We start from the raw sequence: 16117 nt of genomic DNA on the forward strand, positions 1-16117 counted from the left end.
GGACGGGCCCTGCGCCCTGACTGACTGACGGACTGACAGACGCTGACAGAGGCGACGTGCAGCTCCTCAACTCCGCTGGCGGCTTCTGGCTTCTCAGAAGAATCGGGGCAGTCCATCGTTTTGGGAGGGGAAATAGCCGAGCCGTTTATTATACACACCAGTTACCTCCAGTCTCCAGCTGTGGCCGAGTTGCAAAATCCCCATTAAAGCAAAGGATGCCGACACAACGCAACGAGCTGAAGGAACACATTAATAGATTGCTAGAAACTAAGAATCCACGCTCACCAGCTCTCCGTCGTTTTCTGAACTGCAAATGAAAAAAATAAGGCCCAAGACAACCATCAGTCCAAATTTTTCCCTTCAAGTCAAAGGACTGATTTGACTTTTGATCTTTAAAGGACAACTATCATGATGTTAAAGCAATAACACGCAGAAGAGATGAATAGCACACTTGGTTATCTGCATGATTTATTTTGCAAAGCCGATTAGTTCTTTCTGGAGCAAATTAATAATTCTCATCTGTTTGTCAGTGGGAATTTAATGTAGGCTAAAAAGTCAGCGAGAGTTTTCTCAAGATGGAAGTCCATTCAAAACAGATAAAAAAAGATGAATTTGGGAAAAAAGCTTAATAAAGTCTTTAAACGAAAACCACTCAAGGCTGGACTGTTAATCAAAAGAACATTACTTACCTTACTCAGCATCACTGAAACCAGAGTCTGGCAGCAAGTTTTAAAAAGGAACCCTTTTCTCTTTCTTTATAGTCATAATTTATAACAGCTGAATTATTGGCTATAAATACTCTTTTCCTTCTGCTAATGTATTGTGCTTCTGGGATTGTTCACAGCAAACATTTTGTTGCTGAGACAATAAACTCCTAAATTGGGGCTTCTGAAAAAAATTTCAAGCACATTCCAAGCACCAGCTATTCAAAGAATACTACTATGCCATGGTAACAGACTAAATTTTGTTTTATTTTCATTAGCATTGAAAAATATTGACATTTCTCACTAAATTTATTTTTTAAACATAGAAAGCTGCTGCTTGCGATACACTGGAGCATATTTATGTATATACCCAAGCTAAAAATTCAAATGGGATGAATTAGCAGACAGAGTTTGGTCTTGAAAGTAAAGAGCTAGACAAGCAAAAAATATTCTTAAATACATGTAAAATGTTAAATTACAGAACATAGAAGATAATGATTTAATATACATCCTGTTACACACGGAGAGCAGATTTTCCTTCATGTAATATGCACCTTACTTTAAAAAAAAAAAAAGCTACCTAAAAATCTTCCAAAAATCTGGTACCAGCAAGATTTGAGTTTTCTTGTTTTTTAAACAATGTCCCGATAGATAATTCAAATGAGATTATTTGGGAACATTGATATGTGATAGCATAGCTATATACAGCTCTTTATGCCCTTTATAATCAGAGAGGTTACCCGTTAGTGTTATGCATCGCAAATGCGTGTTACCTCATCAGAAACACAATAAAAGTCAGGCTCCACAGACTGCAGTGCTTTTTATTCTGTTCCCCTGCCTCACGCAAAATCTCACGTATCGCAACTCAGCTATGTTTTTACATTTGGAGGGGCCAGAAAGAGGGGAGTTTGTGAGCACAGGGTGGCAAAAACCCTGGCGCCCTGTGAAGTACTGCTCCCACGCTGCTGCTCTCACGGCTGTGGGATTTGGCTCCGGCTTGCGGAGAGATCTGTGCGGGATGCTGGCAGTGGACAGCTGAGCTGAAAAGATACAGGCTTCCCACATTAACACTCCGTGAGCTGCATCGAACAGAGTTATCATATTAGCTGGCTGAAATTGTGTCATACTCTTATTTTTAGTATGCTATTATGCCTCTGGGATATATTTTATTTATCAGGGAGTTGGACCTAAACAGATGTTGTAGCGCTTTTGTAAAGGGGGCTTTAGGCAACTCGCTGTGAGGTACCTGAGAGACTGCATGTATGTTTTGGGGAAGGGGCAGAGTAAATGCGTGAGCCAAATACTGTACATGCACCTTTTTTAGTCCTGAGCCACTGTTTGGAAATTACAGTTAATTTTTCAGACAAACAGTGATTAAAAATTTCACTGAAAAAATATTGTCATTTTTATAAAGAAAAATATTGAGGTTCTCCCAAAATTTCTCTAATTCAAAGCAACATTATGGAACAAAACAAGTGAGAATTTGCTGAAGAACTCGGCAAAACACATCAAGCAGTAATATGGGATTGCCCAAAGGACCAACAGTGACTATAATGGATACAGCAGTGAGCTGCAGGCCCACGTGCATGCGGGTGTTTCCATCCAGGGGAGCTGCAAGTCCTAATGAAGAACATGCGAACCACAATTTGGGTAAAGTTCTTCAGTGTCGGCACAAAAAGCTGACTTCTGCTTCCCTAAGCAGCATCTCGGAAAGCTGCTCTGGTTTGTCGGTCATGGTTATCCCATCATGCTGCCACAGGATGGGGTCTCTAAGAAGACAGCATCTTCTTAGAGATGCTCTCCAAGCAGATGAGAGCATCATCTTGGTGATGACACCAACAGGTTCAGTTAGGGACAGCTAACTGGGAGAAGTTAAAAAAAAAAGGGGGGGGGGGTTTAGGTTGAAGATAGGGAAAAAAGACATTTTATCACTTATTTCATCAAACACTGTTGACAAGAAGTGGCAAAACTACACTGGGAAGGCACTGGGAAATAAGAATTTTGTAACCTGTTGTGTATGGGCTGTGCAGCAGACAAAGGACACTGATGGGAAAGGACTTCAGTCACAATGCTAAGAAACGGAGGGAACACAGAACTGCAAAAGCTTTTGTCAATAGAATTTCATACCCAATTATTGTCATGGGACTCTCAAATTTTATTTCCTGCAATTCTTCTGGCAAAAGGCCAGTTCTCACATGACCTCCATAATTTTTTTAATTCTATCAATGAAATAGTCTCTCCTTCGAGGCAGCCCATTTTCTTCCCTTTTAAGAAAGCTGACTTCCCTTAGAATTCGGAACTGTTTCATAAGAAAACTGACCATAAATAGCAAGTTGTCTCTTAGACACGAACTAACATCAGCATGCTAACATCTGCAGGCCTTTGATTTTGTTACAGTTATGGAGCCCACCCACAGAGAATGCCATCCAAAGAAGCTTTTTATTCTTCTTAACTGGGTGAAAAATGATTGTGCCAGGTGGCAACTTTCAGCACAGGTAAAGAGCAGACAATATGCACCAGCACAGGATCCTCAGGAGATGCACAGCCTCTTCGCTGTCCTGCAGCTGTTGGGTATCTGCTGTCTTTCTGTGCAGGGATCATGATCAATTTCTAATCTCATGCCTGCTTCTGGTCTGGGCTAGCAACACAGAGTCAGGGTTGATTTGAACCTACCAGATAGCCTAAGAATTAACAGATTATTTTATTACTTAACAAATCCAGGTGCTGGGATCAACTCAGTGGGGCTCTTCTCTGCATAACAGCGCCAAAAGCCTTTGATCTACCAGGCCTCCCTGCCCAAAACTGCAGTCAGTAAGGGTAGGTGGCAGGGAGCAGAGCCTGATTCAACAGCAGCTATTGCTCATTTTCTTGTCACTCTATAGGTCACTGGCTGGCAGAAACCTCTGCGGAAATGCATCTAAAAATATTTTGAAAACTTGGCCTCCGCTGATGAGAAAATTAAGTGGTGACTCATGCTCCCATCAGCTCCAGACTTGATTACTGCAATTTGATGGACTGAGAAGCTGATATTCCACCGAGACTGCAATTTGCTTAGGGGAGCAGCCGAGAGGCCTCATTGGCACCAATTGCTTCCAACACATCTCTCTTGTCCTTTTAATCACTAACAAATTTAATTTCACTTCTCACTGAAGATCTCACTCTCCACCTTTCTGGCAAGAGAACAATTTAGAGGCTGCTTTCATGACCTCTGCTACAGCTCTAGCTGCCAGCATGAAGCAGACCTGCCTGTAGCAATGCCTCGCACCTGCATTTCCTGGCATTGCTTTCTCTAGTCCTGCACATCTAAAGCCATTGGACATTCCTTGTCCATGCTACTCCAGCAGATTACTCACCATCCTGCAGTGTGTTCTCTGTTGAATGAGAATTTTGCAGGAACTATACCCATAACGTTTGAAGAAATTAATTCAAAATGCCTCCTCAGAGAAGTCACAGTCTAATGATCACAAGTGATAACGTGGTTTAAGCAGGAAAAGGGCAAAGAGGAGACAACCTCCCTCTTCTGACATTGTTCTGATATGATGCTGTAGTTTTCGTCTGGGAGATCAGGGCTACCCGTGGAAATAAGGACAAAAGAGACTTGGTTTGTTAGATGCTGGAAAGGGCAGGCCATCAAATCTAAAGTAAAATACTCTTCATTTACTCTAGTCATGTGAACAATGGCAGGGCTTTTCAAACAGCTTCCCTAGGGAGACCACTCGGCAGCTTAACAGCCCTTTCACTGGAGATGTGCAAGTGTAACCAAGGGCAGAATTTAGTCTCTTGTCTATTTAACGTGTTTGCGAGGGACTGTATGTGTTTCTGGCACTTTATAATAATAGTAATATAAATGCATTCGGATTATAACAAAATGGAGAAACCATGATTTAGCCCTTTACTGTGTTGTAATTCCCAAATGCATCAACATCTATTTAAGTGCAAAATAGTCTACAGTTTACAAATACAATGCTGCGATCGTCTGCTGTAAAGGTTCTGTATGAGATTATGATTCAATACAAAACACAATTCAGTGTCTGAAATGTCATTTTTAATGTCAGAATAACATCCAAAAAGTAGCTCTTTCTCCATATGCAGTCTTGCAAAGAAATGTATACCAGGACTTGGTCCTTTCTAGTGATTTCTACATATATAACTGCTCATCTCTTATGCACGTATGCACTTGCACATAAATAAATGTGCTTGCAGACAGACAATATTTCATCTTGCCTTCTAACCTCCTGCTGTCAAGATACTTCCACAGAAAACCATACACAAATAAAACTAACAGCTCCTCTTTCCCTGACTGCCAGAATAATGTAGGGGACTACTTCTGTAAAACCAAGCTGCTGCATTACTCTCTTTTTGCTCTGTGAACAAGCACAACTGCGCAGCTTCTGCTGAGATTGCCTTTTCTGTCATATAACCTATTTGCATTAACTAAAGGATCTATAAGAGAAAACACAACCGCAATTTTGATTTTAACTACATAAAAAAAGATTTATCTTGGACCTATTACTAGGGTCATCAAAAGCTTCTCAATTTAGTGCACAAAAAGGGAAATAAAATGAGTAACTCAACATGAAGTGCTAAAATTCCCTGTGACCTCTGAAGTGCTCTTCTATTGTTTGGATGTTTTTTGCCTCTGCTATCATTAGATGGGATTATAGATATGCAGAAGATAAGAAGTGTTGACGACCAAGAAAATCCTTATGTTTTAACATGGGCAAAGTTCTCATTTGCCATCAGTTTTGCCTGATGATGTTCAATACCAGATATTTCTCAGTTAAATTTAAAGCCAAGAAGTTGAAAAGATTCAGCACTGCTCTAACCCTCTACTGAAAAACTGGTGGAGTTCAATGAATTAATTTTCAGTTGATGGTAATTTGCAGTATTCTGAGGGCTTGCTTTCCCCAAGTTTAGTTCATAAAATATTTCTGTACAGTTCATGTTTTTGTTTTTTTTTTTAAAAGAACAAGCAAACAGTTTAAAAGCTTACCCACAAAAGAACAAAATGTAGGTAACAGAGGTAAAAAGTTGACCTAGAGGATAAGTAATTTTATCTTGTTTTCTTAGTAACAGAATTAAATTCAAAACCATTCTGTTTATTGAAGACATATAAGGATAATAACAAGTCATAAAGCAAATATCTTAACAGTCTTTAAACATAACAGAATTGATATGCATAATTAAGTTTCATTAAGTACAGATTTAAAATATGTATTTCAGTTTTGCTTTATATTCCCTTTAGACCAACACCTCCAACACTCATACACAATATTTAGGCTGCCCCAAGCAATCAAGGACTTTGTAAAGGCTCTAACAAAACTCCATCTTAAACCAGTTTGAAATATTATTAAACGTAGAAAAAATTTCACAAAGAAAAAAGGATGTGTTCAGTGGAATCTAAGCAAGTTGTTGGATGCACTGAAAGAGATTCAGTACGTAGAGGTAGCTCAGTAAGGGTACTTGCAGTGTTCTGACTGTTTAGCATTGACACAACCATAGTAAGTTACTGTATGCTTGAACTCCTCCTGTAGATTTAAAATAAGCGAGCACTCTTTCTGGGCCTGTTGCTTTGCCATTCAAAACCAATAGAGTCATCGATTTCAGCGGGATTACGATTAAGTCCTTTATACTCTGGAAGTTCCGGTTTATGGAAACAGGACAAAAAGAAACTGTCCTGAGTCTGGACTCCCTGCTGCAAGCAGGGTTTTTAAGCCCAGATAAAGGAATTTTTTCCCTCATGGAGCCAGTTCCCAGTTAGCATGCTTAAGGAGGGGGAACCTTGAATTTGGCCCCAAGAACACACACACTGTTCTCTCCAACTACCTCACAGGTTGGCCTGTGGGTGGATCTGACCATGCTATCTAGGAATGCACTGATCAAAACTGTGAGCTCACTGCCCGCAGCCCTTTGCATCACTGGCTAGTGAGAAGAGAGCACAGCCCTGGGGAACACGGGCGGTGGACAGTGTCCCTCAGCCCTCCCGTCTGCTCAGTGTGCAGAGCTTGATCCCCCTTCCAGGGAATGAAAGAATTCAGCCTGCTGCCACCTCACGTACCTTCGTTACATGGTCGTTTTATTGGTGATGATAATTCTGAACAAGGTGACGCTGTCAGCTCCCAGTAGTTTCTCATACAGATGGCAACAGAGCAGTCTTGCACTGACTGACCATCAGGTAAAGCACCGATGATTGGTACCAGATTGCTTTTCTGTTGTTCACAGGAATAACGGACTAGGAATAACAGACTAGGTAAACCAAACACAGTTGTTTTCACTAAGGCAAAAGGATATGAATTTCACATGCCTATTGTCATACAAAAGATCTTTAGCTTGTGTAAATGGCTATAGCCTTATCAGAGCTATGATAATTCACATCTGTGTGCTAAAGATCTCCTCCTAGGTGCTTGCACTCAGTTGCACCATTAACTGCAACGTTAACCATGACACACATGAAACTTCTGCATTTATATCGATCCCAGTTTGACCTATTTCCTTCGTTCCTTTTAACGTTTTAATGCACAATCGCCAGCACAGTTTTTGCAGATGGGTACACCTCAGAGTCTGGACTAGCGTATGCTTCTGAAATCTTAATCTCCCAGACAAGATGCAGTGCTGGCTGTATGTTTAAATATATGACTGTGTTCCTTTCTCTTCAACACTCTTAGAAATAGTATTTTGTATTTTTTTTTTCTGTAAGTTTATTAAAGACAGTAACGTTTTATTTTCAAAAAAAAGTTGTGACTGATTGTCAAATTAGCTAAGATAGCATTTCTGTTACTGTGAGGATCCTTTTAATTGGGAAAAAAAAAAAAATCATCAACTTTCTTGTACTCACAAGCTATTATTCATTACCAATACAGCAATACAGAAAACATAGGTTGGCTTACTACAATAAAGGCTCTGTTTCAATATTAGCATCCTAAATTCTGTCACCGCAGATCTCTGTGCCTTGTACCGGGGGAAGGAAAAGAAAAAAGAAAAACAAAGATTTGTGTTCTTCAGGGTAAATTATAAAAGATCTCCTAGCTGCAAACACAAATACTTCACTCATAACCCAAGCACCAGACCATTTCTTTGAAGAAGCTTATGAGGCATTTAAGATATACAATGGCACAATATCATACAATGGAAGTGAAAGAATTTTCTTGAGAAACCATTAACTTTGAAGGAATGTCTAGACAACTGTGTCAACAAATGCAAATAATTCATGCTTCTCAGCTTCTATCCAATGGATGGCCCCATGCTGAGTATACACAAACTCAGAAGAAAAAGGCATGTCACAGTCATATGACTAGGGAGTGTAACAGAGTCACACAGAAATTCAAGTCAATCTTGAAAAAAGCCTTCAGAAAGCTCTTCCCCAGGGTAAACCAGCAGTGGGATAGGCTTCTGGTCATTTTGGCTAGTTTAAAACAGAGACTTACAGCTGGTGCACCTGGCTTCAAAGCAGGGGCAATGGAAGAAACAGCCGTTAGTCATGACCATTCACTCAGTTAGAAAAATAAAAACTAAAGGACTCCAAAATACTGTACAACCTCTTGCAGTAACCAACAAAGTGGCTTCCTGAAACAATGCTTTTGCCAAAAATGCATCTGTAAGGCACTTAACAGGTATCTTTTTAATATATATATATATATAAAAAAATAAAATATGCACTGAAGCAACATTCACAAATACCCAGTTGTCTCAATTGTCTGTGTGTACAGTATAGTACATATATACATTCACTGTGACACAGGCCGTCTCCATAATTATACCTTCACGGGTGCTTTGGGCTGCCTGGTTAACTTCAGTGCCTGTGAACAGCAAACAAAACAGTGACTTTATGTTCTTAAAAGACAACCAACAGCACAAGACAAGATTTTTTTTTTTATAAGGGGCAACAAGATGCTGCATGTACTTCTGGGAGGCCAAGTGAGGAGTCAGCATGCAGCTGACAGGCCACTCTCAGTTTTGCGATGATGTTTTTATCTCTGATAGTGCATCACAACCTCCTCCCATACAGATAGCCTTAACAGAGGAACCACAAGGAATATGGCTACAGTGCCAGTGAAGGAAGCGGAGGTGGGTCTCAGATGTCTTTTAGAAAGCAACTATTTGGACCCCACTCAAAGCACTTGTGGCACAGATACAAGAGTTTCTGACCCACTTAGGGAAAGACTGCGAAGAAAATTTCTGCCAACACCTTTGTGTTCCCTGGCCTCCTTCCATGTGGCTTGAAGCCTGCTCAGAGTATAGTCACTGCTGCAGTGGTGGATGTCACACACCTCTGATGTTTATACCCTCCTTTCTGAGAAAAGGTAAGAATAAGCCAAAATCCATCAGTCCAGAGGTGATCTTATGCCAGGGGACACCTGATGTCTTTGTAGCTCTAGGCTGCTCTTACTGAGGAGGAAAGAAACCACATGCCTTTATTTGATGGCAGGGTCCAGCTCTGTGTTCCCTGCAGGGCTGGCCAACTATGGTAGCTGAACTATTTATTTAGTGCGTGACACAAGTTCAACTGAAATGATAGGTGATCATGCTTCTAGCTTGGCAGGAAGCAGCCTCTCTAACTTAGGAGGCAAATGTGACAGGCTTAAAAGGTGTTAGGTTTTCAGCTGCTCCTGTATACCGACGTGGTCACTGTGAAGGATGCCTGTTGTTGGTGTGCTCTGCAACAAAAAAGCTCAGTGCTTTCTTGTCCAGGACGAATTGGCCCGAGTGAGAGGGAAATTCATGACATTTGCAAATTCCCCAAATTTGGAACCTCTTTTTTCCTTAGCCTTTTGGGTGAAGTGCCCTGACAGACTGGCATTTGCCTGTCAATCAAGAGACTTATCATTTCTGGAGGGTTAGCTAACCAAGCAATTTTCAGTCTGAGAGATGTCTGATGGGTCTTCTTATTGTAGATATTAACCTTTAATATTGTATATTTAAAGCTTGTAAGCACTGCTTGAAAAATGCTCCAGCACAAGTGTAAACCCTTAAAAAAAATCCAAACCTTTAAAAATAAATAGGCTATATTCCCCTCAGAAACACCAGCTTTCAGAAACACCAGCATTTAACTATTGTTAAATCTAGCCGTTTGAGATTAGTCTTTTGGATATTATTCAGCAAGAGACTTTGGAGAGAGACATCATTCTGCATTTTGTTTGGGGAAACGATTTTTTAACTTTGTAGTTTGGCAGATTCTGCTGCCATATTTACAAACTAGAAATACCTTAGTGTAGATGAACCTCTAAATATTTAAATTCAATTTCATACAACCAGATCACATGTACTATCATAATTAAGTAAGAATGTCACTGCAGTTGAGTACTGTGACTGGATAACCGTCTTCCCCTGCAAGAGAGATGCCAAAATGAAGCCAAGGTGTTTATAGAAAATAAACATCAAGGGTGATGATGACATGTTTATTTTCAAAGCGGGAGACCATTATCCAGTCACAACATTCACTTCTATTATACTTATTGCAACTGTACCAGACCCAACCTCATTGATTTTTTTCAAAGAGTAATTAAAATAACATTTGTGAATAATACAGAAGACCAACTGAAGAAACTGCTGCTACAGAACAACAATCCCCCAAAGTGGTTCTACGGTAGCATTACAGTCTGATTAGCACAGGAGGTTTATTTGATGCTTAATGAATAAGAAACTAGTGCTGGTGAACTGTAAATCTCTCCAGTACTGGTTGACTTTTCTGATGCCCTGTTCAAAGGCTGTGTTAACTTGCAGCAACTGACAGCAGCCCCTAAAGGCCATTACCACCCCTGAGGATCAGGGAGGTCTGGATGAGCTCCAGCCCCACTCCTGGTCTTGGCAGCAGAGAGCAGTTATATGCTGAAGAGAAGCCAGCATTGCAGGGATCGTTCTGTCACTAGTAGTGTCAACTTCAGGCTATCTTTCTGCAGGAATAGCATGGAATTTTCTTTACACAACCTGTGGTGTCTCCTGATAATTTCTGATTTTAAAAAAATCATGACTTTTGGACTGATGGAGAAATGACATGTGATTGTCAAATTTCCATTTTTAGATGCTAAGATAAGTATAACTTAACAGGTCTGATTTCTGGACTCAGTTCCTGAAAACTGAGTTTTCCTGCTTTTTACAATTCAGGTAACCAAAAGTGGAGCCACAAAAAAATAATTGATTTGGGGAATTTTATCATTCAAGTTAGCAAGATGACTTTAGTGGAGTGAAGCTGGTAAAACGGCAGCCTGTTGGGTTTTGCTGAAAATCAGAAACATGGAAGTTACAAAAAAAAATTTCTCCACTGACAAGTGGAGAATGCAGGGTACTGGTGGCACTGGGCTTCCCACAGCAGGTCTCAATCTTCACCTAAAATGGCTGTCAAAGACTGCTTCAGTTACCACAGTTTCTTGATCCTTATTATCTCAGAACATTAAAGACAGCATTAATATCAGTTGCATGTACTAGCTTTCTGCAAGGTGGTTACTACTGCTCTGAGAACCTGACTAAAACCATTGCAATTATTTCATATAGATCACAGAATGGCTGTCAGATGTCAATAGCTTCAATTTGTACTGAAATAAGCATAATGTGAATCAGTGATGTCGATGCAAAAACCTCTAGGTTATAGTCTATAATCCTATGAGCCATCCCATGCCATAATTTTGGCATGAAATGTGATGCATCAGACTCCTGTAGACTTCTTGCTGTTCTAAAGGGTGACCCAAGTAGAAAGAAAATAAATTTAAAAGTCTTCATCCTGCTTCAATTCAATTCAGAAAGTGCCCTCATTTTACCTGATTTCCCCAGCTCCCACGCCAGTGGACAGATCTTTGTCAATTCCCCATAAGGGAGATCCAAAGCTGTGATTATTAGCTAAAGACAGAGCCATTCTTATTGGGCGTAACCCAAATTCATAATTTGAACTAACCGTAGAGGTCTAACATCAAGATTTGAACCTTTTCAGAGCCAAGGGGGATGAAGTTCAGCATTTTTATTTTGATACTACTGTGACTATCGCTGTCATAAAGGAAGTAAAGAAACAGGAAAATCCCTACCATGGAATCTCCAAGAAGGAACCTGAAGAGTTTAAGATGTGTTTAGGTATTTTTTGACTCATAGCACACTTTCCATTATAAATCAAAACCAGCAATTCTTACCTTTTGCCTAGAAACCATCCAAGATTTTATTGTTGGTACCAACAGACTGCCAAGAAGAATCTGAGCAGGATGATAGATGAGCAAGGGGACGGAAATTAAGGACAGGTGCTCATAACCCGCAAATACTATCTTCAGCATTGGAATCCCTGCAGGCAGAAAAACAGGAGACAGACTCTCACCTCAGACTCTGAGCTCCAGATAAAAGCAAAGAATTTTATGTTGCATTGACATTTCACCAAAAAAAAAAAAACCCCAAAGAAACAAAATGAAGACTCAGAAGTTTTATATAAAAAAACCAACCCAAACAAACCAGCAAGAACATGAACAAAAAAAAATACACGGCAGAAAAAGTTCTGTGGCAGAAAGGAAGGAGTAGGGGAATGCCATAAAAGATCTTTTCTAATTATGCTAATAGCTGTCAAACTCCTGCTGAAGACTTGATATAAAATACATTCTCTGCTATAGCGTGACTGTTCAGTTGCTGAGCATAGTTCTGTACTGCTTGTTTGCTACTTCCTCTCACTGCGCTCTGTTTCGTGTTTTCATGATTGTCCTCCATCCAACCTGCCCGACTCCTGCTTGTAACCTTTCTTCAGTCTGTTCACCACTGGAGAAGGGTTGCATTTTACTGGCATACTCCCTGCCAGTTGGTGAGTATCCAAATGACAGCCTTCCCAGCTTTGACTGATTCATGCAGTCAAGGTAGAGTGTCAAGTACTCTGCAGGTGAATGCTCGTGTTAGAGAACAAAACTCTCTCCTCTACCTCTATATTTCAGAAGAGATACAGCATGAGACAGAAAAGGTTTAGTAAACTGAGTGAGCAATATGAAGTGGTCATGCCTACTGAAGAGTTAGGGAGCTGCTGGAGTACAGAAGTTGCTAGATGCTGGAAGAAGTGTGTGTTAAGAGCTAGAGATGGGCCATTTTTCCTAAGAGCTTGAATTTGCGCTCAACAGTACTAATTCTATTAGACGTCTCCACACATAATCTTCCCACTTGATGATGTGATATGTAAAATTAAATTCGATTTAGTTTCGCAGTGATGAAACTGATTATGTTTACTTTGAACATGTTATTGTTCAAAATTATCTGTCAAAATCTTGGAACTTGGAGCTACCATGCTCCACAAAGCACAGGTGTAGGTGAAACTTGCAACCATCTCTGTCTTGCTTGACCAGGCATTTGCATAGTCGCCAACAAGAGCAGCTGCAATTCCTCAGGAGCCCCCTGAGAACATACCTTATTTTGTCCCTCATCTTAAATGTCATTCTAGGAATTTTCTGCCAACATCAACCTTGCAGAGAAGCAGACTACACACAGTTTTCACAGAGCTTAGCTACGTGTGTCCTCTCTTAGCAATAACAAAAAGCTGAGCTTTCTGTCACATGCTCTCCATTCCCCCATTAGTAGATGTTTCAGATCAGCCAAAGTTGCCATGTTTACATAATCTTTTCTCAATGCCTCAGATAAATTCCTGTTCTCAACACCCTTTCAGGTTTCCCTTAATAAAAGTAGCATCCTCCCTATGTGAGGAGACAGCTTATTCGTTGAATATTACCACTCCATCAGTGCCCCACTATTGCTGACGCATGTCTAGACTTGCTGAAAACGTCATGATATTTCCACAGCACTATTTCTTGTAATTATTTTGATTAACTTCATCACACTACACCACTAACATTCTCATCCCCATACTAGTGGCCTTTACTTCAGTGGATATTTCCAGGGAAAGATTAAATCAAATAGCTAAAGGCTTGCATGTTTAATTTCAATATTATAATTACCTTCAAAATAACATCATGGACCTATCACACAATAGGGCTGCTTATTATTAACACTAATTTCTGGGGCTTGGGAATAGATAGTATTTGGATAGAAATTAAATGGGCATTTGCATTATATTAAGGATTGTAATTTACTTCAAATGCCCATCATACTGTTTTTGTAAACAGATAAAGGTTTTATTGCCTGTTTCCAAGTCTCAACTTGACCCTTGTGGGTCCTTTTCTGTTCTCTAACCACAGAAAAATAAACTAGAGTTCCAAGCTATGAACATGCTATATTTATGTTTGTAAGACAGTACCTGGTGCTTTGGTAGTGCAATTTCATCCATAGATCCAAAAACACTTTAGTAAGCTGAACAGGACTCCTACAGAGAATCAGAGAACACTAAAATGACTAGCCTAAGATCACACAGAAAACTAACGGCAGAGACGTGAACAGAATGGATCCAAAGTGACTTAGACATGCTTTAAATTACTGTACATTTTATGAAAGAAAAGATGAGAAATTCCAGCCTAAAAGGTAAATTCTCTAGAGGAAAGCTATTTCAGTAAACTAGGAAAAGAAAATTAAAGTTGTCAAATATAAATATAAAATACTATAATTAGTGTGACAATATAATTAGATCACTGGGTGGAAAGAGGTTCTTAATTCACAGCTTATTTAAATACATGTCACAACAATAGGTTCCTGTAAGCTACTAATGTGCAATTAAAGTTCCTGTTATTTACCAGGAAAAACTAACTGGTGAAAAGCAGAAATAGTAATAATTTTTGCAGGTAAGCATTAGTTCAATGGAAAGAAAAAGCCCTGTTGCCTTCTTATGCACTTTCTGATTTTTATAATTCCAACTTTGCCAGTATGCAACTCTCTCAGAAAATATTTCATGACAGAGATCCACAGACTAGTCACAAATGCTTGTGTCAGTAATACAACCACAAAGCTAAACAAAACAGCATGGGTTTTATTTATTTTCAAAAATGTTGTCTAAACTTTTTCGTAGCAATACATAGTAACTGCAAGCATCAGTATGACTGCTAATGTCTTCCAAATACATAAAACTCATGCAAATTCCTAATTAGGAAAAACATATTACAATAGTTACTTTTCCCTCTCTTAAAAAAAACCCCACACCTGTATTTTTTTTAATATATGTATAAAATACTTGGAAAAAACCCCAAACAAAATGAAAACCAAATCCCAACCAAAGGAAGAAAAGTGACGTTATAATGCCTGTTGTATGCTGATGCTGTATGCTGAACCTTAGCCCGTAATGCATTTTCGAGATAAGATCATGAGGTAGCACTAAGAGAAGCCGTAACAGAAACACTGACTGAAAGTGTAGTGACCTGAACAGGCGCGGCTATAAAAAAACTAATAAAGTGAGTGAGATGAGTTTAAATCTTTCAGATAGATAGCAAGGACTGAAGGTGCTAACCAAAATGGATATGGTGATCTTTATTTTGGGCTGTCCGCTCCTCTTTTCCTCATCTTTTATAGCACATTGCTTCCAGTCCTAATGGAGTATGATAGCTACATTAAGTGTAAGATAACTAAAATTTTGCACAGGATCAAATCACGTATATTAAACCCCAGATCACTACCTTAGTGTTAAGTTTCCTCAAAGTACACAGCAGCTCCTCCCTTCCCACACCCCCCAATACCACTACGGTATTTATTTGCCGTCTGGAGCGTTAAGGCTGCATTCACATGTATAAAGAATAATGCCTGTAAGGATTTTTCGTTTTGTTTTCACAGAGGCATTAATCTTGCTTATCTGCATTTCAGGGTAATTGGCCTGACTTCCACGGGTCTTCATCTTGATTGACACTGGAGGAGAAACACTAGTGTTATCAGTTTATATAGACAATCTTTTTATTAAGTTTTAAGACTGCTGCCACGGCCTGAAGGCTCATGCCACAAACACCCATTCATGTTGCTGTGGTTTATTAAGTTATAGGCTTCCAGCAGCTTGGTTCAACTCCTCTGCCAAACACCCTCACTCATTACACGTCATGAGAACTGAATGACAAAGTGCTCCTCTGTGGTTTGGTGCCAACTTGGGCAGCTTTACTCAAAGTAGGGGTGTAACAAACTGTTGAGTTGCCAAAATCTTTTAAACAGCCTTGTGCGATTGTCTGTCCAAGTCCTGGATGAGAGCTGACCAAACACTGTGACAGGCGCAAATCAGGGTTGTATCCCATCCTCCTCTAAAGAAAGAAGAAATGTGATACCCAGCTGGGTAAGAAAACAGCACCTCACCTGACCAGGACTACAGAGAGCTGTAGCGGAAGGAAGGAAGCACTGAGATCATCCCTTACAAACAAGATCATTGGTATTCCTAGCTTTTTACCCTGGATTTCCCTCTTCTCCTTTGTTTGGCTATGTTTCTCCTACCAGTGCTCCCCCGTGTTCCCATCTTCCTCCTTGCTCTTTGGCTCGGGTATTCAGAGGTTCTTTTTCTTTTCCTGTTTGTATTTTCTCCCTTCCTCCTTCTTCCTCCTCTTCTCCACTCC

At 39.8% G+C, this 16117-nt stretch overlaps 1 protein-coding gene across 7 annotated transcripts in view; it reads right to left on the bottom strand.

Moving 5' to 3' along the window:
- Nucleotides 1-5782: 5782 nt before the first annotated feature.
- Nucleotides 5783-16117, bottom strand: part of SLC10A7 (solute carrier family 10 member 7) — a 157319-nt gene continuing 146984 nt past the window's right edge. For 5 of the 7 annotated variants that reach the window (XM_052772013.1, XM_052772004.1, XM_052772032.1 and 2 more), the window contains 2 exons: nt 11819-11964; nt 5783-8500 (listed from right to left, as the gene is read on the bottom strand). In XM_052772013.1, coding sequence (XP_052627973.1) covers nt 8456-8500; nt 11819-11964 — 191 coding nt within the window. In that variant the 3' untranslated portion in view covers nt 5783-8455. Of the gene's footprint in view, nt 8501-11818; nt 11965-16117 lie in introns of those variants that run through there. The other 2 variants (XR_008232727.1, XR_008232729.1) reach the window with 2 other exon arrangements.

The sequence above is a fragment of the Harpia harpyja genome, chromosome 2 (assembly GCF_026419915.1).
Source record: "Harpia harpyja isolate bHarHar1 chromosome 2, bHarHar1 primary haplotype, whole genome shotgun sequence".
NCBI classification, from domain to species: Eukaryota; Metazoa; Chordata; class Aves; order Accipitriformes; family Accipitridae; genus Harpia; species Harpia harpyja.